Raw genomic sequence first — 27,733 nt, forward strand, 5'->3', positions numbered from 1 at the left:
GGCTGCAGTTCTCCTTGAGCGGAATTCCGCGGTGTGAACTTAACATTAGTGTGAATGGGTCTCGGTGAGACCCGTTCACACTGCGGAATTTCAGCAGTGGACAATTCCGCCGCTGAAACTGTTCCGCGCAAAGAAAGAACATGTTCATTCTTTGCGCGGATTCCACGAGCACTGCATAGCCGTCAATGGTGACGGCTCAGTGCTGCGCGGCCCTTGCGCCAAAGTATTTTCTGCGGCAGCCGCCAGATTCTCCGCTCGCTGAATTCAGATTAGATTAGGCTAGATTAGGCTAAGTTTCCTCTTGGTTTTTTCTCTGGCAGTTTTTGGAAAACTGTCACTGCAGCTTTTGAGCCAAAGTCAGAAGTGTATTCAAAAGGAATGGTAAATATAAAGGAAGGACTTACACTTCTCCTTCCTAATGGATCCACTTCTGACTTTGGCTCAAAAACTGCAGTGGCAGATATCCAAAAACTGGCAGAAAAAAAAGTGGAAACAGCCTTAAGGGGTTAAATATTATTATTATTATTTTATTGGAATTATCACCACATTTTTCATTACTCACTCCACACCACTTGATTATATTTTTCTCTGTGACACATGAATGATATTGTGGGATTGATAATAAGGGATGATTCCTGAAGTGACGTTTTTGTCGCTCTATTCCCACCATGATGATTATTCCCCTCAGCTCGTGTGTACAGACATGCACTGTGTGACAGGTCGGCGGTGCGGTGTTGTGTAAGCGCCACATGTCTCATTCATAATATTTACATCCGCGCCCGCCCGCCCGCACCACCTTCTCCCTCTCAGTCACTCAGCCCGCCCAAGCCGCTCCACAGACTGATTAACCCGTCACGAAAACACGCCCATCTCCGCTCCCATAGGACGAACGGCGATCTTCGCCTCCTTCCATTGGATCTCCGCTGACGTTTCTGCTAACTGATTTGCATAGTATCTCCTCATTGGTCAGAGATCTCGTCGCTCGGCAGTTGATTGGCTGAGTCGCTTGTGTAGCTCGTATTACTTTACTTGCAAGCCCGGGGCGGCAGTTGGGCAAGCTCTTCTGTGAGTAGAAGAAGCTGGTGATACTAGAAGGTGGTGTGGGCACGGACCGAGCCGCCAGCAGGGCACCGGCTGCCAATCCGACGATCACCGCGCACTATAGCCACAGAGGAGGTAAGGGGGCACTCATACTCCCACTCACATACTTTCGCCATCGCTAACCAGTGGGGGGGGAGGGGGTATTTACGCGCCGATCGAGCGAGAGATTCTCTGAACGACGAAGGTGCGGAGTTATCTGGCGGAAAAATTGTTACGCTGGGGCGGGGCTTGGCATAGGATCGTAGCCTTGAACCGCGATGTAGCGAAATACGTGAGCCATATGTTCCGCTGTCACGTGACTTACGTTCCGCATGGGAGAGGAACATCGCACCCCTTATAAAAGCCAGTTAAACCCTCCAAAAGCAAGTTTGGGATTTTAATAAATTATAAAAATAAACAGTGATGTTAAAAACTAGTTATGTAGCAGGGAGATAAGAGTAATTGTCCTTGGACAAGAGACAGCTGTGAGCCCAACCTAGACCCTCTAGAGCTGACTACATGTTTCGCTTAGACCCTCGCCCATCAGTGACCCATCATGGGTACAGAGAGGTGTATGGTACCACACAGAGACCTAGTACAGTGCCTGCAGCTAGTGGTCTGTATACAAATTCACAGCTGACCTGTAACTTATTGAGCTGTTTTTATGCTGGGACTGGCCCCTGAAATCTATGATAATGGGTCATGCGCATACACCTCTTGGTCACCGGGTGCACCGTCCTATATTGCTGAGACAGATGCTAATAAACCTTAGGTTTTGTACTTTTAGTGTCTATTCACACGTACAGTATTCTGCACAGATTTGATGCTCAGGATTTTCTGCTGCAGATTTCAATATGACTGAACACTGCTTGAAAATTTGCGCATCAAATCTGCGCAGAATACTGTACGTGTGAATAGACCCTTAATATATTCAAGCAAGCCCCTATACAACACACTTAAAAATAAAAAGTTATGGGTGTCTAAATAAGGCAAAGCATCAGAAGATGTATAGAGTTAAAAGGTTTGCTCCAAATAAATACTACATTAAATGAATAAAAACCCTGATTGCTTGCCTTTCTTTACAATTATTGTAACATTTTACAAAAAAAAACAATATTTGATATCATAATATTGTAATATAAATATTTATGTTTCATGTCAGACATAAACTGGACTATGAACAGCACTGCCAGCAGAAGCAAAGTAACTGAATCATTGACACCAGAAGAGACCCCAATAAAGAGCTACTCCCACCATTGGCATTTCTACTGCCTCACCTAGCTGGATGGATTAGGGGGTCCCCTTTGTTTGGCTGTCCCTTATGATCTTGTTGTGCAGTGAGTCTGACAGTATTAAAGCGTTACTGTCATTATTAAGAAAATGTAAACAAAATGCTTAAATCAGTGTAGTAATGTGCCATAAGACCTGCATGCATAATTATATGCATGTGTTAAAGGGGTACTCTGCCCCTGGACATCTTATGCCCTATCCTAACAATAGGGAGTAAGATGTCTGATTGCAGGAGTCACACCGCTGGGACCTCCGCAATCTCCCTGCAGCACCCGGCTGCCACACCGGAGGCTCGGGATGTTACTGCCATGCCCTTCGTGATGTCGCAGCCATGCCCCCTCAATGCAAGTCCATGGGAGGGGGCGTGGCCATTACACATTGCTAGTCATCAGGCACGGAGCGAAGTTCGCTTCATGCACCGGATGACTGTGGTGCTGCAGGAGAGATCGCGGGGGATACCAGCGGCGGACCCCCGCATTCTGACATCTTATCCCCTATCCTTTGGATAGGGGATGAGATGTCTAGGGACGGAGTACCCCTTTAATATGTAAAATATCTTTTGATCTACATATTACTATGATCAGTCCTTCTGCATTTCTCTGAGAGGCTGGGGGAGTTTCCCCTGGAGTATAATGAACTCCTCTCCTCCCCCCTCCCCTGTCATGAGGTCTACACAAACAATTTTACGTTTGCATAACTTCCTACCTAAATGCATGCTCTATATAACTCTAATGCAGCCTGGTGAAACTATATGGTTCAAGGACAGAAGAAAAACCTGCATTGTGTGCCAAAAAATTATGGGAGCTATAACATTGCAAAAAAAAAAAAAAAAAAAGTGAATAAAGATCATTTAACCCCTTCCCTAATAAAAGTTTGAATCACCCCCCTTTTCCCATTAAAGAAAACAAACAAAACCAGTGTAAATAAACATATGTGGTATAGCCGTGTGCGGAAATATCCGAATTATAAGAAGTATATAGTTAATTAAACTGCACGCTTAATGGCGTACGCGAAAAAAAAATTCCAGAGTCCAAATAGCGTATTTTTGGTCACTTTTTATATAATGAAAAAATGAATAAAAAGCGATCAAAAAGTCTGATCAATACAAAAATGGTACCGCTAAAAACTTCAGATAACGGCACAAAAAATGAGCCCTCATACTGCCCCGTACGCGGAAAAGTGAAAAAGTTATAGGGGTCAGAATATGTAGTCACAGTCTCACATGATCTGTCACATGATGTCATTATGAATTTAGCTTAGGCTTCTTCTGTCCCATTCTGGTACCATTAATGTTGATTCAAGGAGCAAACATTAAAAGTATAAAGAAACTGAAGTAAACGGATGTAAGTTGTCTGTTATTTTATTTTTGCATCCATTTACAGTTTTTCTGTTTTTTCTGGTTGTGTTCTGACCACAGGCTAGATTCTCTGCTCCGCAAAGTGTGATTTTCACTTAGCTGGTGGTCACAAGACAAACCTTTAACCCCTTAAGGACCAGGCCATTTTACACCTTAGGACCGGGGCGTTTTTTGAACATCTGACCACTGTCATTTTAAACATTAATAACTCTGGAATGCTTTTACCTATTATTCTGATTCCAAGATAGTTTTTTCGTGACATATTCTACTTTATGTTATTGGTAAAATTTTGTCGATACTTGCATCGTTTCTTAGTGAAAAATTCCAAAATTTGCTGAAAAAATTGAAAATTTTGCATTTTTCTAACTTTGAAGCTCTCTGCTTGTAAGGAAAATGGATATTCCAAATAAAAAAAAAATTTATTCACATATACAATATGTCTACTTTATGTTTGCATCATAAAATTGATGTGTTTTTACTTTTGGAAGACACCAGAGGGCTTCAAAGTTAAGCAGCAATTTTCCAATTTTTCACAAAATTTTCAAACTCACTATTTTTCAGGGACCAGTTCAGGTTTGAAGTGGATTTGCAGGGTCTTCATATTAGAAATACCCCACAAATGACCCCATTATAAAAACTGCACCCCCCCCAAAGTATTCAAAATGACATTCAGTCAGCGTTTTAACCCTTTAGGTGTTTCACAGGAATAGCAGCAAAGTGAAGGAGAAAATTCACCATCTTCATTTTTTACACTCGCATGTTCTTGTAGACCCAATTTTTGAATTTTTACAAGGGGTAAAAGGAGAAAATTTATACTTATATTTGTAGCCCAATTTCTCTCGAGTAAGGACATACCTCATATGTCCATGAAAAGTGTTCGGCGGGCGCAGTAGAGGGCTCAGAATCGAAGGAGCGACAAGGCGATTTTGGAGAGTATGTTTTTCTGAATTGGTTTTTGGGGGGCATGTTGCATTTAGGAAGCCCCTATGGTACCAGAACAGCAAAAAATCCCCACATGGCATACCATTTTGGAAACTAGACCCCTTGGGGAACGTCACAAGGGGTAAAGTGAACCTTAATACCCCACAGGTGTTTCACGACTTTTGCATATGTAAAAAAATATATATATTTTTTCACTAAAATGTGTTTCCCCCCAAATTTCACATTTTTGCAAGGGTTAATAGCAGAAAATACCCCCCAAAATTTGTAACCCCATCTCTTCTGAGTATGAAGGTACCCCATAAGTGGACCTGAAGTGCACTACGGGCGAACTACAATGCTCAGAAGAGAAGGAGTCATATTTGGCTTTTGGAGAGCAAATTTTAGTCAGCGGGCATGTCGCATTTAGGAAGCCCCTATGGTGCCACAACAGCAAAAAACCCTCACATGGCATACAATTTTGGAAACTAGACCCCTTGAGGAACGTAACAAGGAATAAAGTGAGCCTTAATACCCCACAGGGGTTTCACGACTTTTGCATATGTAAAAAAAAATATATATTTTTTCACTAAAATGTGTGTTTCCCCCCAAATTTCACATTTTTGCAAGGGTTAATAGCAGAAAATACCCCCCAAAATTTGTAACCCCATCTCTTCTGAGTATGAAGGTATGCCATAAGTGGACCTGAAGTGCACTACGGGCAAACTACAATGCTCAGAAGAGAAGGAGTCATATTTGGCTTTTGGAGAGCAAATTTTGCTCGGGGGGCATGTCGCATTTAGGAAGCCCCTATGGTGCCAGGACAGCAAAATAACCCCAACACTGCATACCATTTTGGAAACTAGACCCCTTGAGGAAGGTAACAAGGGGTACAGTGAGCATTTACCCCCCACTGGTGTCTGTCAGAACTTTGGAACAGTGGGCTGTACAAAATTTTTTTATTTGCACAGCCCACTGTTCCAAAGATCTGTCAGACACCAGTGGAGTGTAAATTCTCACTGCACCCCTCATTACATTCCGTGAGGGGTGTAGTTTCCGAAATGGGGTCACATGTGTTTTTTTTTTTTTTTTTTGCGTTTGTCAAAACCGCTGTAACAATCAGCCACCCCTGTGCAAATCACCTGAAATGTACATGGTGCACTCTCCCTTCTGGGCCTTGTTGTGCGCCCCCAGAGCACTTTGCGCCCACTTATGGGGTATCTCCGTAGTCGGGAGAAATTGCATTACAAATTTTGGGGGGCGTTTTTCCCTTTTACCTCTTGTCAAAATGTATAGGGCAACACCAGCGTGTTAGTGTAAAAAATTAATTTTTTTACACTAACATGATGTTGTAGACCCCAACTTCACCTTTTCATAAGGGGTTAAAGGAGAAAAAGCCCCCCAAAATTTGTAACACAATTTCTCCCGAGTACGGCGATACCCCATATGTGGCCCTAAACTGTTGCCTTGAAATACGACAGGGCTCCAAAGTGAGAGCGCCATGCGCATTTGAGGCCTGAATTAGGGATTTGCATAGGGGTGGACATAGGGGTATTCTACGCCAGTGATTCCCAAACAGGGTGCCTCCAGCTGTTGCAAAACTCCCAGCATGCTTGGACAGTCAACGGCTGTCCGGCAATACTGGGAGTTGTTGTTTTGCAACAGCTGGAGGCTCCATTTTGGAAACAGTGGCATACCGGACGTTTTTCATTTTTATTGGGGAGGGGGCTGTGTAGGGGTATGTGTATATGTAGTGTTTTTTTTACTTTTTATTTTATTTTGTGTTAGTGTAGTGTTTTTAGGGTACAGTCACACGGACGGGGGATTACAGCGAGTTCCTGCTGCGAGTTTGAGCTGCCGCACAAAATTTGCTGCATCGCAAACTTGCAGCCTGATACTCACTGTAAGCCCCCTGCCCATGTGAATGTACCCTGTACATTCACAGGGGGGAGGGGACCTCCAGCTGTTACAAAACTACAACTCCCAGCATGCAGAGTTTATCAGTGCATGCTGGTAGTTATAGTTTTGCAACAGCTGGAGGGACACGGTTGGGAAACACTGAGTTAGGAAACAGACAATGTTTCCCAACCAGTGTGCCTCCTGTTGTTGCAAAACCACAACTCCCAGCATTCTCAGGCATGCTGGGTGTAGTAGTTCGGCAACATCTTTAGAGCCAGATGTTGCCGAACTACAACTCCCAGCATGCTGGGAGTTGTAGTTTTGCAACATCTGGAGGACTAGTTTGCAGACCACTAATACAGTGGTTCCCAATCTGTGCCCTTCCAGATGTTGCAAAACTACAACTCCCAGTATGCCAAAACTGTCCAGGCATGCTGGGAGTTGTAGTTCTGCAACATCTGAAGGGCCAGATGTTACAGAACTACAACTCCCAGCATGCCTGGACAGTAAGGGCATGCTGAGGATATGTAGTTTTGCAACATCTGGAAGGGCACAGTGGTCTCCAAACTGTGGACCTCCAGATGTTGCAAAACTGCAACTCCCAGCATGCCCAGACGCCAAGGGCTGTCTGGGCATGCTGGGAGTTGTAGTATACAGGGTCCCATTACAGCAATGCATGTCGCTTTACGGCGACGTGCATTGCTGTAAAGGGCCCGACCACGGCTGAAGATCTACTCACCTGTCGCCGCCGCCGCTATCTTCCTCGCCGGGATCCGGGTCTTCAGGGACGAGGTAAGTACCGGGGCCGGTCCCCAGCACTCCCCCGTCCCCCGCCGCGTCCTCCGGTCTTCCTCCCGTCCTCTCCGGACTTTCAGGGGCCGGGCAGGACAGGAGGAAGTAACCGTCCCCCCTCCTGTGATTGGTCGGTTAACTAACCGACGGATCGCAGGGGATCGGAGGAGGTGGCCGGCTTGCCACCTCGCTCCTAGGCTCCAGCATGGTCCTGGCTGTCTGTGACAGCCGGGATCATGCGAAATTACCGGGCGGTCGGGTCCCAGAGACCCGATCAGCCCGGTATCGCCGCAGATCGCAAGGGCGATTTCCCTTGCGATTTCCCTTGGCCTACATGGCCCCCCTCGGCGTTTGCCCTGGATGCCTGCTGAAGGATTTCAGCAGGCATCCAGTTCCGATCTCTGCCCGGCGCGCGGCAGACATCGGAAATACAACAGTACGTTCTCTAACGTCCTTGGGCATTAAAGCCCAGGTAGTGGGGACGTTAGAGAACGTCCTATGTCCTTAACAGGTTAAAGGGAAATTGTCATCAGTTTCACCCGTATGAACCGGTTGATACAGGTGTGTAGTGTGGGTGACACTGATGATAACCATACTTACCTGTCCCCGTTCTGTAGTCCTGTTGGCCCGTGATCTTCCTTGTTCAGGCTGCAGGCTTGATGCGTGGGTGGCACTTCAGGAGCACCCTGACATCACTGCCACTGCTACTTCGCTGGGTCCTGCTGCTAAATCTCATCCATCCTTGCACTCACCTTTTTAAAATGATGTTTGGGTCCACTAATGGGCTGATGCACCGCTGCAGATGCCAGAATTTCAGTGCTATTCAAAGATACTGGCTGCACAATGTGTTTGGAAAGACTCCTCCCCTGCATGCAATGTGATTTCCTGGTTCAGATCTTTTTCTGAGCATGCTCAGATGTAGGGCTGGGCGGTATACCGGTTCATACCGAATACCGAAATGTTTGCGCTGCATGATATGAATTTTTCCCATACCGCAATACCGGTTGGGCCCCTCCCCCTTGGGAATGAATTATCAATCCAGCGCAGTGCTGACCCCACATCGGGGAACTAATCATATGTGACCCGCCAGGACTATTCTGCTCCCCCCCCCCGCCACCAAATCATGTTACCCGCCAGTGCTATTCTGCTCCCCCCCCCCCACCAAATCATGTTACCCGCCATCGCTGTTCTGCTCCCCCCCCCACCAAATCATGTTACCCTCCTGCGCTGTTCTGCTCCCCCCAATTAATCATCAGCCCAGCGGGGTACTACTCACATATGTCACCTGCAAGCACTGCCCTCCTCTGTGTTGGGGGCCGCCTGCGCTGGAACTCTATACTGTACGCCAGTGGTCTCCAACCTGCGGACCTCCAGATGTTGCAAAACTACAACTCCCAGCATGCCCGGACAGCCAACGGCTGTCCCGGCATGCTGGGAGTTGTAGTTTTGCAACAGCTGGAGGTCCGCAGGTTGGAGACCACTGCTGTACGCTGTATCCCTATGCCTGGGCTGCAAAAGATAAAGAAAATAAACTTTAACTTACCTACATTGGCCTTACGCTGGGGACGGGAACGTCGGACAGCCGTCAGCCTATCACCGTCCGCTGCGATGTCCCGCCCCGGCCTGTGATAGGCTGAGCCCACTGTCATGTAAGGAGCTCTGGCCGGCTTCTTACGTGACAGTGGGCTCAGCCTATCACTGGCCGGGGCGGGACATCGCTCCAGGCGGTGATAGGCTGACGGCTGCCCGACGTACCAGTTCCAAGGAACAGCGGGAGGCCGACGTAGATAAGTTAAAGTTTATTTTCTTTATCTTTTGTAGCCCGGGCATAGGGATACAGTGTACAGCAGAGGTCTCCAACCTCTCCAACGGCTGTCTGGGCATGCTGGGAGTTGTAGTTTTGCAATATATGGAGGTCCGCAGGTTGGAGACCACTGGCGTACAGTAGAGAGTTCCAGCGTGAGTTGTACCCCACGGGGCTGATAATTAATTGGGGGGGGGGAGCAGAACAGCGCTGGCAGGTAACATGATTTGGTGGGGGGGAGCAGAACAGCGCTGGAGGGTAACATGATTTGAGGGGGGGGTGAAAGAAGTACCGTTATATACTGTGGAACCGCCATAAGTTACAAAAATACCGCCCAGCTCTACCCTGATGTAATAATGGATTACAACGGTCATAGAAAATAACAGATGCAAATGGATGACATAAATGTGCATCAGTCATCCATAGACCTCAATGTTACATTTATTATATCCGTTTCTCTTCTGTTATGATTGACAGGAAAAAAAATAGTACATGCACCGTCTTTCTTTTGGAATAGAAACATAACAGGTGCAAACGGATGCTAAAGATTATAAAACAATCCCATTGACATCAATAGGGTCCTTTTAAATCCATTAGTAAAAAGTCAACATTGGATCTCACTAATGGGGACAACAGAACAGAGCCCAGACAGCAATGTGTTTGAGCCTTAAGCAAGCAGCCCGAAGTGCAAGGAGCTTTCAACCAGGTCAGAGACCGTGTGGTGGGGAAGTATAGCTTAGTGCTGGGGATAAAAATAACTCATACTTTAAACATACAACAGAGAATCAATCAATTCATTATAAGAAAATTGAGAGAATATAGAACAACTGCAAAGAAAATGTCATCTCTGTATGTGCTATGGAACCATAGCGGCATGCCTTCTCCCCATACAGCTTATCCTTATTGGTGTACAAGGCTCCATGCTGGGAGCTGAGCCCTGTACATTGATCGTGTGGGGCAAGGTGGAGAGGAGTAGTGCTGCTGCAGCCCGACACCACCCCATGACTGTTAAGCTGAATAAGAAAATAACTGTGTTATAAATTGACAAACAGCTATCACAGTAAGCAAAAACAAGTCTGGTACATCTACCTATGTTCTAACTGCTGGGGTCTGCAGCTCTGTACCTTGTAAGAAAAACATTTTTAGAGTTAAAGGGGTTATCAAGGAATAGAAAAACGGTGCTATTGTCTTTCAAAAACCACTTCCTGTCTGTCTCCGGGTTTGGTGTGGTTCTGCAGCTCAGTTCTATTGAAGTTAATGGAGCCAAGTTGTAATACCAATAAATTCCTATAGATCATCCAAAGATGAACCAAAAAATACCCATTCTTCCCATATACCCTAAGGACGTGAGTTAAAAGTGCAATCTTTATTGTATTGTACGCACACAATTTATATATTAAAATACTAGGAGCCACTGTAATCCACTTTCCTAATAAATGTCAAATGACCAACTGGTTCAGTATTGGATGTTGATTACACCAGATAAAGGTGCCTGCAGAACACCACTAAACTGGATACTTGGACAGATGGCTGCCTATATTAAAATCTTTCACACTGCCTCCCTCGACATGTTTCGCTGGACCACCAGCTTTATCAAGAGGTAAGCGGGCACCTCTTGATAAAGCTGGTGGTCCAGCGAAACATGTCGAGGGGGGCAGTGTGAAAGATTTTAATATAGGCAGCCATCTGTCCAAGTATCCAGTTTAGTGGTGTTCTGCAGGCACCTTTATCTGGTGTAATCAACATCCAATACTGAACCAGTTGGTCATTTCACATTTATTAGGAAAGTGGATTACAGTGGCTCCTAGTATTTTAATATATAAATTGTGTGCGTACAATACAATAAAGATTGCACTTTTAACTCACGTCCTTAGGGTATATGGGAAGAATGGGTATTTTTTGGTTCATCTTTGGATGATCTATAGGAATTTATTGGATATTTTGACCCTCCATATACCGGTCTCTCTCCTCCTTTTAAGTTGTAATACCACACACAACTTGGAGCTGTTTTTGAAAGAAATTAGCTCTGTTTTTCTATTCCTGGATAACCCCACATAGGACTTCCATAGAAATGGAAGAAACTTCTGTGGTCAGATAAGACTAAAAATGAAATTTTTCGGCTTAATGGAAACAGTATGTTTGGTGCAAACCCAAAAGTTTCCTCAACCCCAAGAACACCATTCCCTCAATAAAGCATAGTGACTGCAACATCATGCTGTGGAGATGATTTTTATTGGCAGGGACAGTAAAACCGGTTAGAATTGAATAAAAGATAAAAGGCCAATTCTTGAGAAAACCTTCTTCAGTTTCTAGCAGGCAATGGCCCAAAACATGCAGCTAAAGCAATACTGCAGTGGTTTTATGGGGAAAAAATGAAATGCCTTGGAATGGTCTAGTTAAAGTGCAGACATCAGCCAGACAAGTGTAAAGGAGGCGGAGCCAAGCTGCTCAAGTGCCATAGCCTGGCATGCCTCCTCGCCCACCCTCACCTTCAAGCTATTACTTTACTGATAAACAGATCTATGAATGTCAATCAAGGAGGGGCTGGGAGGTGAGGACAGGAGAAAAGCATGACAGGCTGTGGCACTTAAGGATCTTGGCCCTGACTCCTTGACACTTGGCTGAAAAATAAAAATGTAGTTTTATAAATTTAACAGCCATCATCAGCTCCAGGAAAGGTAACAGCTAACCAATGGTGTATGCAACTCTTAAAGGGGTACTCTGCCCCAGACATCTTATCCCCTTATAAGATGTCTGATCGCGGGGGTCCTGCTGCTGGGGATCCCCACAATCATTGCAGCGGCACCCCGACATCTTCACTACAGAGCAAACTGGCTCTGTGCGTGATGACAGGGTGATGATGCACGGCTCCGCCCCTGTGACATCACGCCCCGCCCCTTAAAACAATTTTATGGGAGGGGACGCTCATATAGTAACATATGGAGTCCCCATGGGTCTGTATACCCATTGTGATATCATGTTCTGTCATATGGAGTCTTTGCACATTACAGTTCCATTTGCATTTCCATTTAACCTATTTAATACTTTTTTAAATTGAATGTTTTTGGGTTACATTTTGAGAGTGGGGTCCTATATATAACACCTCTGGTATTACCGTATTTTTTGCCCTATAGGATGCACCGGCGTATAAAACGCACCCAATTTATAGGTGCAAAATCTAAAAAAATTAAGATTTTGAACCCAATAGTGGTCTTCAACCTGCGGACCTCCAGATGTTGCAAAATTACAATTCCCAGCATGCCTGGACAGCCGTTGGCTGTCCGGGCATGCTGGGAGTTGTAGTTTTGCAACATCGGGAGGTCCGCAGATTGAAGACCACTGCATAGGAGGTAATACTCACGTGTCCCCGCCGCTCCGGACCCGCTGCCCTGGATGTCGCTCCATCGCTGTCGCCGTGTCCCCGTCGCTCCGGAACGTCTCTGCTGCCGGCCGGGTATCCTTGTTCTCCGTCGCCGTCATCACGTCGTTACGCACGCCGACGCACGTACGCGACGACGTGATGACGAGGAAGGAGAGCGCCGGCCATACAGGGGATCCCTGAACGGAGAAGACACCGAGGAGGCAGGTAATGTCCCTTCCGGTGTCCTGTAAGCACTAACCCGGCTATTCAGTCGGGCTGTTCGGGACCGCTGCGGTGAAATCGCGGCGGTCCCGAACAGCCCGACTGAACAGCCGGGTTAGTGTCACTTTCCCTTCAGACGCGGCGGTCAGCTTTGATCGCCGCGTCTGAAGGGTTAATACAGGGCATCACCGCGATCGGTGATGTCCTGTATTAGCCGCGGGTCCCGGCCATTAGCCGCGGGTCCCAGACCACCGCGAAAGGGGTGTATTCGCCGTATAAGACGCACCGACTTTTTCCCTCCAGTTTTGGGGAAGAAAAAGTGCGTCTTATACGGCGAAAAATACGGTAATAGTGTTAGTTAAGGCATTCTCCATTTTTATATTTGGTGTGGGCTGAAGTTTACATTTAGGGTAGCTATACACATTAAATATCATTTACCCATTCAGAAGATTGCTCTCTCACTCTCTCTCAAGTACTCAATAAATAAGCTAGCTGGGATGTTCTCTTTTGTTTGTCTGGTTTTTGATAGGTGGAGGGTGCATACACTTCTAACACAAGAAACCCAATGTGCCCAATGTCTGTATGCTGTTGAGGGACAATTAGAAGGTCCTTTCATCCACCAAATCAACAGACCGTGTGTGGTATTGAGGCTGAACAACATTCACTTAAAGGGGTACTGCGATGAAAAACTATTTTTTTCAAATCAACTGGTGCCAGAAAGTTAAATAGATTTGTAAATTACTTCTATAAAAAAATCTTAATACTTCTAGTACTTATCAGCTGCTGTATAATACAGAGGAAGTTGAGTTGCTCTTTTCTGTCTGACCACAGTGCTCTCTGCTGGCACCTCTGTCCATGTCAGAAACTTTCCAGAGTAGGAGCAAATCCCCACAGTTCCTGACATGGACAGAGGTGTCAGAGAGCATTGTGGTCAGACAGAAAGGAAATTCAAAAATAAAAGAACTTCCTGTGGAGCATACGGCAGCTGATAAGTACTGGAAGGATTAAGATTTTAAATAGAAGTAATTTACAAATCTGTTTAACTTTCTGGCACCTGTTGATATGAAAAAAAAAATAGTTTTCCATCGGAGTACCCCTTTAAGAGAAGCTCAGTTGCAATACCAGGCACTGTTTCTGGGAGAAAACAGACATATTTTTCAGATTCCTCATGCCTTTTAAGAAGCACTGCAACAAAATGTTTTATCCCATGACAGTAAGTTACCTGATGTAAATAGCATTGCAAGTATTTCTTGTACCATCGTCTTCATTCTATTTCGGTGTTGTGTCATATTAGGCTGCTTTCACACTATAAAATTCATCCGTTTTAAAGATCCGTTTGATGTTCCGTTATGAAAACCCTGAAAATCGCCCATTAAACGTCCATTTGAAAATCCCATTATATTCTATGGGATTTTTACATTATCCGTTTTAATCCGTTATAGCCCGTTATTAATAACGGACGTTATTTTGTGACGGGAGAATGAACGGAAGAAATAGTGCATGAACTATTTCTCCCGTTACAATCTTCCGTCACATAATAACGTTCGTTATTAATAACGGGCTATAACGGGTTAAAACGGATAATGTAAAAATCCCATAGACTATAATGGGATTTTCTAACGGACGATTAATGGCCGATTTTCAGGGTTTTCATAACGGAACATCAAACAGATCTTTAAAACGGATGAATTTTATAGTGTGAAAGCAGCCTTACTTGACCAATCAGAAACCTCAACCACATCACTTCTGGTGATGCAGTCTCTGCTCTTCCTCCAACAAGAGAGTTACTACGCAGGTGCATGCACACCCCCATCTCCTCTCTGTTCTTGAAAAATGACATTACTTGCAGGCAGAAGCAATTGATAGCAAAGCCATTGCCCACCTAGTGCTGAACATACTTAGGGTTTGCAGTATATGGGGTTAGAGTTTAGACATTAGGGTTAGGTATAAGGGTTAGGGTAACCCCTAATCCTATAGACTGCATTTAGCACTAGGTGGGCAAGAGCAGAAGCAAAAAGAACAAATTTACCTACATACCTGTTTATATCATGTGGCATAACAACAAAAGGTAATAAAATATTTTTGGGATTGTAAGGAGTAATTTAGTTCTATGTCCAAAATGCCCATAGTTTGTAGTTGTATGGACTTTAAGGGGTACTCCACCCCTAGACATCTTATCCCCTATCCTAAGGATATTTTTGCTGCATCCGGCGTTCGTTTAGAGTGGCGGGTGCAGTGCCAGAGGCTCGTGACCTCACGACCACACCCGGCTATCACGTCCCCTCCCATAGACTTGCATTGAGGGGGCGTGTCTGTGACGTTATGAGCCTTCGCCACTTATCGCCAGTCATCCGGCACGGAGTGAAGTTCGCTCCGTGCACCAGATGTCTGGGGTGCCGCAGCCGAAATCATGGGGTCCCCAGTGGCAGTACCCCTACGATCAGATATCTTATCCCCTATGCTTTGGATAGGGGATAAGATGTCTAGGGGCAGAGTACCCCTTTAATCTATCAGACTCTGCATGCATGGATTCTGCACTGACCATATAGTTACAGCTGATGAGTTCGTGACCAAGTTAGAATAGGTTAGGGACTTTTAGGGCATCTAGTGCAAATGTTATTTATTAATCCTGGAGAATCCCTTTAACAATGATCTTCTGTTCCATAACTGCGTCTTTCGCCAGTAAATCCATGACCTTACTTTATCAGATCGGTTGTCACACTCTTGTTACCCCAGTGATTTTGAAGGAAACATTTCAGTGATGTTTATCTAACCATCCTGTTAATATTAAACTATGTCTGTATGTGGGATACACTGGTAAACTAATTCGGAGCAAGATAATGATAGGTTCTGAAGATTTGATTTGTCCATAGGGGTATCTTCTCATAAGTTGTTCTTGTTGTTTTATTTCATAGAGTCACTAAAATATACTCTGTCCACAAGGAAAGATGACTCCGGCTCTTACGGATACAATGACTCAAGAACCTGGAGTTCATTTCTCTCCTTCACTTGGAATTAAGTGCTTGAGTACAGATCTCAATGTGTGTGTGGATAATTCCAAGACCAGTTCCAAAGCCAGCAGCTCTAGTGTAGCCTATAGCGATCCTTCACTATGTCTCCAGGAAGACTTCTCTAGCATGAACCAAGATGAATCACTTTCTTCAGCACATTACCAAACAGTGTTTGTATTGACAACCACTTCTGATATGAACGTCGAGGATAATAGTAGCTTTCCATTGAAGACAGAGCAAGATTCCTATCGACAGAGGTTTCATGCACAGCATGAGGCCCATCCATTACTTATGGAAAAAAAAGTGAAGAGAGAACTTTTTCCAGGTACCGTCAGCAAAGTTCTAGCAGATGTAAACAAACTATGGGATATATCTGTGACTGAAGACGAAGGGGTACATAGACTGAATGGACGAATAGATGGGGAAAGTGTTGCTTTTGTATTTCCTAGTAACTGCTCTCTACCTGACTTGAAGTGTATATCACCTATGAAGGATAAACTACAAAAGATAACCAATAAGGAAACTGAGGCAAAGTTGTTGCATCAAAAATGTCGGAATCAGCAACAGGAACTCCTTAGTCATGCGCAAAGAGCCAAGAAGCGTTTGCAGTTGCTCTTGGCAAAATATACTGTGGATCATTGTAGCCAACAGATAAGTGGCTTAGTGAAACACAAGACTGAAGAGCTCAATGTACACAGCTGCTCTGATAGCCAGTCAGGTACAGGGCAACATACACATCCAGGTGTGGTGGAAGGACTGACCAAAAGTGCATACATTGACTTTAAACAGGGGGCCACCCAGGTCCCTCCCGCTTCTATCAGAAAGTTTTCTGTGCCAGCAAAAAGGATTCTTGGTTGTATTCAACAGGAATTGGATTCGGATGTAACTGAAAGCAGCTCTGATGAGGACTGGGATGAAAAGCCTAAGAATACTCAGAACTGGTAAGTGTTTGAAGCTTTAAGGGTAAATTCATACTACGGATGTGTCGCTGAATCTCCGCTTGCGGAATTCAGTGAGCAGAGTTTCAGCCCGGCGGCCGCGGTAGGACCGCGCAGCACTGCGCTGTCACAATTAACGGCTATGCTGTACTCGCGGAGTTCTGCACAAAGAATGAACATCTTCTTTCTTTGCGCGGAACAATTTCAGCGGCGGAGTTGTCCGCCGCTGAATTTCCGCAGTGTGAACTGGTCTTGCGGAAGACCCATTCACACTAATGCTAATGTTCACTGTGCGGAATTCCACTCGGGAATTCCGCAGTGTGAATATACCCTAAAACAACGCAAACATGATGAAAGTTACATTACAGTAAAGCATATGTCATATTCACAATAATTATGAGTCTTTTTTTGTGCTTTTCGTGTCTTTTCATTGTAAGCTCAACCGATTGTGATCCAGACTCCTGAGTTACATCTCAGTCGGCAATTCAGTTTAAGAATCCCTGATATTCAATTTGCAGCTTACTCCTAGATTCAGGTTCTTATGTGTATGTGTCCTCCTAGTAATGCACGCTGAATGTGAGGTTTGTATGTCAGGAGTCTATAGTTTGCCCTGGGAGCTCTGCTCTCTCTCTCTCTACAATTGTGCATACAGTGGGGCAAAAAAGTATTTAGTCAGCCGCCAATTGTGCAAGTCCTCCCACTTAAAAAGATGAGAGAGGCCTGTAATTTTCCTCATAGGTATACCTTAACTATGAGAAACATAATGAGAAAAAAATCCATAAAATCACATTGTCTGATGTTTAAAGAATTTATTGGCAAATTATGGTGGAAAATAAGTATTTGGTCAAAAACAAAAGTTCATCTCAATAATTTGCTATATATATGTTTTCTGTAAGTTTTCACAAGGTTTTCACACACTGTTGCTGGTATTTTGGCCCATTCCTCCATGCAGATCTCCTCTGGAGCAGTGATGTTTTGGGTCTTTCAACACCCTCCAAAGGTTTTCTATGGGGTTGAGATCTGGAGACTGGCTGGGCCACTCCAGGACCTTGAAATGCTTCTTACGAAGCATCTCCTTTGTTGCCCGGGTGGTGTGTTTGGGATCATTGTCATGCCAAAAGACCCAGCCACGTTTCATCTTCAATGCCTTTGCTGATGGAAGGAGGTTTTCACTCAAAATCTCACGATACATGGCCCCTTTTATTCTTTCCTTTACACGATCAGTCGTCCTGGTCCCTTAGCAGAAGAAAAGCCCTAATGCATGATGTTTCCACCCCCATGCTTCACAGTAGATATGATGTTCTTTGGATGCAATTCAGAATTCTTTCTTCTCCAACCACGACGAGTTGAGTTTTTACCAAAAAGTTCTACTTTGGTTTCATTTGACCATATGACATTCTCCCAATCCTCTTCTGGATCATCCAAATGCTCTCTAGCAAACTTCAGATGGGCCCAGACATGTGCTGCCTTAAGCAGGGGGACACATCTGGCACTGCATGATTTGAGTCACTGGCGGCATAGTGTGTTACTGATGGTAGCCTTTGTTACTTTGGTCCCAACTCTCTGCAGCTCATTCACTAGGTCCCCCGTGTGGTTCTGGGATTTTTGCTCACTGTTCTTGTGATAATTTTGACACCACGGGGTGAGATCTTGCATGGAGCCCCAGATCAAGGAAGATAATCAGTGGTCTTGTATGTCTTCCATTTTCTAATAATTGCTCCCACATTTGATTTCTTCACACCAAGCTGCTTGCCTATTGCAGATTCAGTCTTCCCAGCCTGGGGCAGGTCTACATTTTTGTTTCTGCTGTCCTTCGACAGCTCTTTGGTCTTGGCCATAGTGGAGTTTGGAGTGTGACTGTTTGTGGTAGTGGAGAGGTGTCTTTTATACTGATAACAAGTTCAAACAGGGGCCATTAATACAGGTAACGAGTGGAGGACAGAGGAGACTCTTAAAGAAGAAGTTACAGGTCTGTGAGAGCCAGAAATCTTGCTTGTTTGTAGGTAACCAAATACTTACTTTCCACCATAATGTGCAACTAAATTCTTTACAAATCAGACAATGTGATTTTATGGATTTTTTTTTTCTCATTATGTCTCTCATAGTTGAGGTATACATATGATGAAAATTACAGGCCTCTCTCTTTTCTTTTTATATTTTTAAGTGGGAGAACTTGCACAATTGGTGGCTGACTTTTGCCCCACTGTAGATTGTCCTGTGCAAATTGCCTTTTGGGTGCTTCCCTCCTTATCTACAGCCTGTGTTAGCTGCTTTTCATGTGTGCTTTTCCAACCTGTCACACTTTGAACAACCTCTTGCCCCTTCTTGCTGCTATCTCTGCAGAGAGAGCAGTCAGAAACTCACACAGCTCTCTTATGGATTTCCTCTACTTTGAGAGATAGCCAGAGCACTTTCACACTGCAAAATTTTCAAGAAATAGGTTTGCAGTTGACCCATTCACATTGTAGAAATTCTGATCTCCTTAGCTTTTGAATGAATTAACTTGATCTTGTTCTTTCGGACGAATTCCTTGCAGACAGCATGGACTTCAATGGTGATGGCATTGGTCTGTTCAGTCCTACAGCCAATGGATATTGGCAGCTCCCAACACAGACGGAATCTCCGCCTTGAATATCTTGCATTCACATCACAATTATGCTTCCCTTGAATGTATTGTTGAAATAGATGGCCCAAAGGTGTAGGAAATTGTTGTGCTAAAAAATCTAATCAGATGTGTCTGAAAATTAAATCTGTGAGACGTATGGTAGCATGTTTTCACACATTTTTGTCCATTTTATTTATATAACCTACTTATCTACTTCTGGGTGGTTGACAACCTGGGCACTGCTAACGTCACTGCTCTTCTCCTTCTGCTTACTGAAATCTTGTGCTGCCCAGAAGCTGCCCAAATATAGCACTGCCTCTGGCCCTGTACAGGATTCCAGTAAGCATTGGGAGAAAAGCGGTGACATTGCCAGTGCCCTTGGTGTCAATCATACTCGAGCAGGCTTGAATACATCAAGGACCTGCCATGACTACCTAAGGATGCCTCACACCCCGGGACTACTTGGGGCTCATTACCATACAGCGAGTTACATTTTTGGCATTTACAAGTCATTTTCAAGGATGCAATGCAGGAGATGTGGATATGGTGAGAAAATGTTTTTACCCTCTAAAACGTGTTGCCAACAGTTATATAGGGTAAAATCTGTTGACAGTTTCCCTTTAAAAACTATTTCAAAGGTTTTCATAGCCTTTAAAGCATTAGCAACTCTTAACCACTCTGCACCATAATAGTACATTATACTACATAGTACTTTACTATTATGGCACATTGATGTCATGGCACAGTTATTTATCTTTTGCATCGATTGTTGTAAAAAACTTTTTGTTCCCCAAAACTGGGGGGAAAAAGTCGGTGCGTCTTATACGGCGAATACACCCCTCTCGCGGCGGTCCCTGCGGCCATCAACGGTCGGGACCCGCGGCTAATACAGGACATCCCCGATCACGGTGATGCCCTGTATTAACCCTTCAGCCGCGGCGATCAAAGCTGACAGCCGCGTCTGAAGGGAAAGTGACACTAACCCGGCTGTTCAGTCGGGCTGTTTGGGACCGCCGCGGTGAAATCGCGGCGGTCCCAAACAGCCCGACTGAATAGCCGGGTTAGTGCTTACAGGACACCGGGAGGGACCTTACCTGCCTCCTCGGTGTCTTCTCTGTTCAGGGATCCCCTGTATGGCCGGCGCTCACCTTCCTCGTCATCACGTACGTGCGTCGGGGTGCATAATGACGTGATGGCGGCGACGGAGAGCAAGGATACCCGGCCGGCAGCAGAGACGTTCCGGAGCGACGGGGACATGGCGACAGAGATGGAGCGACATCCAGGGCAGCGGTGACGGGTCCGGAGCGGCAGGGACATGTGAGTATTACCTCCTATGCAGTGGTCTTCAATCTGCGGACCTCCAGATGTTGCAAAACTACAACTCCCAGCATGCCCGAACAGCCAACGCCTGTCCGGGCATGCTGGGAGTTGTAGTTTTGCAACATCTGGAGGTCCGCAGGTTGAAGACCACTATTGGGTTCAAAATCTTAATTTTTTTAGATTTTGCACCTATAAATTGGGTGCGTCTTATACGCCGGTGCGTCCTATAGGACGAAAAATACAGTATAAAACCGTGGAATTATTGTTTTTATTCCCAATTGAAGCAAAAATAAAGAAAAACAGTATCCCAAAATAGTATCAATAAAAACTACAACTTGCCCAGCAAACAGTAAGTCATCATACAGCTTGATGGTAAGCAAAAAGCTACAGCTCTGTTATACCATTTTATATTTCGGCTCTGTTAAATGGTGAAGTATTACCTTCACAACCCCAGACAACTGAAGCTGCATCACATTGCGGATCAGTGATTTATTAAAAGGAATGAACGTGCACAGTACATAATTACTTTTATTTATTCAGTGCCAGTTTACTGCTATTACAGGAATTGTGTCACTAGGACAGACCTTTTAAGACTGTAACCTTTAAGAGTCATTCCATACACTTGCTGCTCAGTCCCTATAAAAGCAACCTATACCAGATGCTTAAAATAGGGCGCCATTGCAGGAAGGAGTCACGATACAACCGTGTGGTTTCTTTTAATTGACCTATTGTGAGCAGCCTAAATGACTATTACATACACTTACTTGTTTCTCTAGGGCCATCTCAGTCAGTTATATGGCGGTTTAGTGTGAAGAAATCCCTATTGTTTTCCCCCAGTTGGTATTGTAAGGAGCCATCCTGTTAAAAGGGTTTTCCCCTAAAAAACATTATCTATTCATTAGATTGGTGATAAATATACGATCATTGTGGGCCATACCGCAGGTCACAGTGGAGAAGAGTTTGAATTGACCAGCGGTGTACCTTATCTAGTGAGCAGCGGTAGTACCAGCCACTATACATTGATCGCAAATGGAAAATAAAAAACTCTTCAAATGTTCACATCTGCACATGACACCCAATTACCATCCCATACATCTTAAAGGGAAACTGTCACCATGACAATGCAGACAACATGTTATAGAGCAGGAGGAGCTGAGCAGATTGATATATTGTTTTGTGGGAATAATTTATAATAATTTATTTATAAATACTGTATTCATGTAAGTCTCTGTTCATTCTGGCTAAGTAGTCACCTGGGCGGTCCTACTTAGTGATGGACAGCTATCTGTATAAATGTGCATGTAGAGAGCTGTCAATCACTGTGTAGGACCTCCCACTTGACAACTTAGCCCTGGATGAGCTGAGATTAAAGGGGTTATCCGCCATAAAGTGATTTTAGTAGTACGTACCTGCCAGAACTGGGTATTTCCTGTTGAATTTCGTTCTCTAAACTACACATTCCATAGTTTGTAGTATGAGGTCAATTTCCTCCCTCCCACAAATCAGCCACCCCACCCATTGAAACCTGTGATCCCTTGAATGCAATGCACCAGTGTTTCCTAATCAGGGTGCCTACAGCTGATGCAAAATTAACTCTCTCCCACCCATCGGTCGCTCCACTCATTGAAGCAGGACAGACTTCTTCTGATCACCTGACTAGTGATGTCATGTCTTAATGCACTACAACCTGGGAAATCCAGAGACCTGAGTCATTTTGTATGCTGTTAAAAATAAATATTGGGGCGCTAATCACAGAAGAATTGTGAGAAAACCGTCACACACAGGTACAGACACAATATTATAAACTACACTAACTTTACAGCCCCTGTAGCATAGTTAAATAAAAAGAGATCCTGGAATACCCCTTTAACATGAGTAAATGACAAATTATCCTGGAACTTTTACCCACAAAACTATACACAATCTTCTCTATACTATAACAAGCTGCCTACAGATTTTTAAAGAATATTTTCACTATCTCCAGTTTCTGAAACCTCCGGGTTTCCGGGACTGGGGACGTGACGTCACGCCACGCCCCCTCCATTCATGTCTATGGAAGACGGCCATCACGCCCCCTCCCATAGACATGAATGGAGGGGGCGTGGCGTGATGTCACGTCCCCAGTCCCAGACACCCGGAGGTTTCCGAAACTGGAGATTCAGCACCCGGGGGGGTGTCTCAGCAGCACGCCCCCCGCGGTCAGACATCTTATCCCCTAATCTACAGTGAAATGCCGATAGACTTCAGCTTGGAAGCCAGAACAAAAGTTAAAGGGGTACTCCGGTGAAAACCTTTTTTCTTTTAAATCAACTGGTGCCAGAAAGTTAAACATATTTGTAAATTACTTCTATTAAAAAATCTTAATCCTTCCAGTACTTATTAGCTGCTGAATGCTACAGAGGAAATTCCTTTCTTTTTGGAACACTGATGACATCACGAGCACAGTGCTCTCTGCTGACATCTCTGTCTATTTTAGCAACCGTGCATAGCGGATGTATGCTAAGGGCAGCATGGTGGCTTAGTGGTTAGCACTGCTGCCTTGCAGCGCTGGGGCCTTGGGTTCAAATCCCACTAAGGACAACAATAAATAAATAAAGACTTATTATTATAATAACGTCAGCAGAGAGCACTGTGCTTGTGATGTCATCAGAGAGCATTCTAAAAAGAAAATAATTTCCTCTGTAGTATTCAGCAGCTAATAAGTACAGGAAGGATTAAGATTTTTTAATAGAAGTAATTTATAAATCTGTTTAACTTTCCAGTGCCAGTTGATTTAAAAGAAAAAAGGTTTTCACCGGAGTACCTCTTTAATGTGTTTTGGTTACAGGTCATTTCTGATGTAAACAGTTACTCGGGATAAGCAATTCAATGTACTTGCTAGTGGATTCCATGTATAACTTGTGGGGGAAAAAAGAAAAGAAAAAAAAGCATTCTTGAAGATGAATTCATACAGTTTTCATTGATCTCAATTCAATATGCTGCCTCATGCGGTGGCTATCGGCTGCCAGAACCTTGGCATATAAAAAGACTGTGCAGGTGCACCAGAAAATTACAGTATATTGCTTCTATTCACCAGACCGAAACATCTTTTTGCAATTTATGTACATTTTAATCAGTTAATCGCAACGTTTTCTGTTTTTTACTGAACGGGGAAAACCTCACAACCTGTTTTATTTTTTGATATTCTGTAATGTTTTTTTTGTAATTGATTCTTTTTTTCTTTAATAAACACTCTCCAGGAACAATATATTCACACACATGAAATATATATGTTTTGTTCATTTCACAGCGTTTCCAAATATGTGTACTTTATCCAATGTCTGATGTTGTTGCGCAAACACCTTCTGTCAAACATTGATCTCTCGTGCACTAGTGTCATGTAGGCTATGTTGGATCAATGACTCTTTATGTGTTTCTGAGGCACAGAAAAACTTAGAAAGTGTAACACAAATACAAAGCAAATACAAAACATAAAATGCAATAAAAAATAAAAAAAGATTTGAATGGAGGCACGATTCAAACAAGCCTAAAATACCAGCACCACAATCACATAAGCCCAATAAAGTCCATATCCATAATATATATCCAAATAAATGGAGGTGCACGAAAAAAGTATGATAAACAAGAAATACTGAAATAACGAAAGATGAAATCCTGCACTCACCGTAGCAATATGATATAATATGGAATGTCTTGTGTTGGAGATAGCACGGGGGGCTCAGAGGCTACAACCGGTAGTTTCGTGCAACAGGTGCACTTCTTCCAGCCTCAGGCCGGAAGAAGTGCACCTGTTGCACGAAACTACTGGTTGTAGCCTCTGAGCCTCCCTTGCTATCTCCAGATCTCCAACACAAGACATTTCATATTATATCAACAAAACAGAAAATACAGAAGAGCCCTGCTACAAATGACTGATGGATATGTGTGACATAGGCAGCAGAGTTCTTCGGTGTGGTCTGTTTAGTATTTTCTTTGTATTTTTTGTTAATTTAGTTTTTTGTCAGAAATACATAAATTACCCTCCCCGGATATTTACTTCTCTTTTCCAATGTCATATGCAGACAGTGGCAAGAGGACAGACTTCACATGTTTGGGACATCCACTTTGCTGTGGACTACATCCCAGTACAGTGGTCTTCAAACTGTGGACCTCCAATAGATCAATGGCTGTGCAGTCATGCTGGGAGTTGTAGATTTGCAACACCTGGAGGTCCACAGTTTAGAGATCAAAGTCCTAGTAGAACAGAAAAAGGAAACATTGCCAGTGCAGATGTTTCAAAAATTTCAGATGTTTTGGAAGATTTCTTCTCTGAAGGAAAGTTGTTCTTTTAGAGATATTATGAAGACAGCCTCCTCCGCACTACACTTTAAGAGGTTTCGCAGGCACAATTTTTTTTTTAAATGCCTCCTAATGCAGTAAAAAAAAAAAAAAAAAAACTCATCTGCCATGCCGCCCAGTCATGATGCTCTTTGATTCTTCCTGCTTCCTATGACATTTCAATTTGGAAGGAAATGCCAGCCAATCACTGGCTAAATCTGTAAAGAGGAAAACACAGCGCCCCGTGGTGCAATAAAAGAGAGACCTGTATGGTATCGTAACTGCTATTATAGCTGCTCACCTGAGATAGATGTGTACCCACATACACAACAATGGTAAATGTGTAAAAGAGGGGTGTCCGCAGCAAACCGGCTCAATGCAATAGAGAAAGGAGTAGCTTTGTCAGGGACGCCGGCTTCACGTGGCGCAGGACACAAGATGCCGACAGGTAAGTAAAGGCAATAATGGTTTATTCTCCCAGAATGCAATGCATTTCACTGCTACGGCAGCTTCATCAGGCACTGTGAGCAAAGATTGGCTGAGCAGACACTTGACGTAGGAACAAAACATCACAAGAAGCAGAAAGAATTGGAGAGCAGCAAGGACAGGGCACTGGTAGTGGCGGAGGATTGGGTGGCTTTGAAAGGGGGAAGAAAAGCTCCCTTCATTGGTCTTACAAAAAAGGATGAACTGGTGTGTATGTGAGTTCTTCCAACATTATATTTCTTGTTTTAAAATAAAGTGTTTCTCTGTTTAAAACCCCTTTTAAGTTGAGTTTAAAGTGGGGAAAATGGATTATAAGGCTGTGAAAAACTTTCGCAAGGGCCAAATATTTTTTCAGAAACGTGTAAGCCCAGAGGACCAGGCTCCGTGTTTGTACACACATTTAATGGCTCTAATAAAGAATTTTCAGCAGGCTCAGCTATGGTTCTGGGTTTTAGCTCTGAGTACCTACAAAAGGTGATCCAAGATTTCATACCAACGACAAAGTGTCATGTAAAGAGTATGGGCCTTTGCATCGCAACTAAAGTCTACATGAGAGGGTCATGATGCACATAGGAAATGATGTCTAGCCTACCTGGTCTGATCCCACAGTAGAAGAGTCCCTGTTGTACACATTGCTAAAAAAAAATACTTTGGGATCGTCCAGGGAGCAGGAAATATATATACCTTTTCTGCTCCCTGGCACTTCACTTTGGCCCTACACTTATCTCAGATATATACCTTCCAAGGCAATATCACAATCATTGTCTGCGGGCAAAACTATGCCTGCATGTGATGTCCAATAGCGGCACAATGTTGTAGATGTCGTACTTTTGGGATGAGTGCAGGTAATACCTTTTCTGCTCCCCGGACAACCCCTTTTTTATGCACACTTTGAAAATGATCAGAATACACAGTATACCACATCTTCCTGCATATGGGGTTAGATAGCCAAAGACCATGGCATTCATGGCTACCACCGAATGTGTCTACAACGGTCACATTAGCTTTAGAATTGGATCATGGAGCAATGTTACAGCTGATCAGTTTAATAGCCTATTATAATGATCATATGCAGTTAACAAGTCATGTTACTGCTGTTACAGTGAATACCCAGTGAACTTTCCTTCTTCTAGGCATAGTTTATGCCCTCTGACTTGCCAAGATAAAATGTTATGTTGACTGTATTGCTGGATTTCTAAAGCAATCAGAGTATTGAAAGCCATTGGGAAAAAGAGTGTCCCTTATAATGACTAGATTATAACTAGAATTATAATGTGTGAATACATAGACTGCTGACGATTTGTAATATATACTCTTAAAGCACTGACAGCAGGTATAAGGAGGGATGAAGTGATGGTGAGGCTGTTTAATTTCTGTGCGAGTAGTTTTGTCCATCTGCTGCTCTGTGCTGTTTTCATCAAGCTGCTGTTGTTAAGCCGCTCTGTATGGAAAAGTATATGTTTTCTGTATGCTGCTATTATGTCCCCAGCTGTACAGTATTGGGGAAAACCTCAGTACTACTGAGTCATTCAAACAGGACCTGTTAACATTGGTTTCTCCTTGTGTTTATGGCGATTGAAAAACCAGGTATAGTTTTGTGTGTGAAGAAGATGTGAAAATGGTTGGGGTAAGATGCAATATTTTAGTTACTGCCAAACTGAGCTCAGTCCTCAGCCCTCCCTGTGAATCTGATCCTTTGGCAGTATGCTAATTCTAATGCTGTGTATCTCACCACCTGTTTACTCTCTTCTGGCATCATTTAATCCTACTGTATGGAGCAGCCGAGGACAACCAGCCAACACTGCCTTCTGGATGTAAGTCTAAGACTGGGTTCACATGTAGCATTTTGGATAGTATTCTGTCCTCATTTTGGTCAGTATTTTAAAGGAGTTTTATTCATGCTGCTATGTGTTCTGGAGATCATCAATGAGAATGTAAAAAACTAATTTTCTAAACGTTTGCTAATTTACTAAAAAGGAAAAACTAAAAGTTTGCATGGACATATATATACATATTTAGACCCTTTGCTGTGACACTTAAAATTAGTTCTTGGGTCTCTCACTTCTCTTGAACATCTATGAGATGTTTCTACACCAATAGTTTAGAGAAAGGGTTGTGTGGAGGCACAGATCTGGAGAAACCATTTTTGCTGAACTGAAAGTTCCCAAGAGCACAATGGCCTCCATAATTCTTAAATGAAAGAAGTTTAAAGGGGTTCTCCGGTGCTTACACATCTTATCCCCTATCCAAAGGATAGGGGATAAGATGCCTGATCGCAGGAGTCCCGCTGTTGGGGGCGCCCGTGATCTTGCACGCGGCACCCCATTTGTAAT

At 43.8% G+C, this 27,733-nt stretch overlaps 1 protein-coding gene across 1 annotated transcript in view; it reads left to right on the plus strand.

The window, feature by feature from the left end:
- Positions 1-829: 829 nt before the first annotated feature.
- The window catches only part of KANSL1L (KAT8 regulatory NSL complex subunit 1 like), a 104,602-nt gene continuing 77,698 nt past the window's right edge, over positions 830-27,733 (plus strand). The window contains exons 1-2 of the mRNA XM_056535268.1: positions 830-1,176; positions 15,639-16,675. Coding sequence (XP_056391243.1) covers positions 15,672-16,675 — 1,004 coding nt within the window. The 5' untranslated portion in view covers positions 830-1,176; positions 15,639-15,671. The remainder of the gene's footprint in view (positions 1,177-15,638; positions 16,676-27,733) is intronic.

Source organism: Hyla sarda, chromosome 8 (genome assembly GCF_029499605.1).
Source record: "Hyla sarda isolate aHylSar1 chromosome 8, aHylSar1.hap1, whole genome shotgun sequence".
In the NCBI taxonomy this organism is placed as follows: Eukaryota; Metazoa; Chordata; class Amphibia; order Anura; family Hylidae; genus Hyla; species Hyla sarda.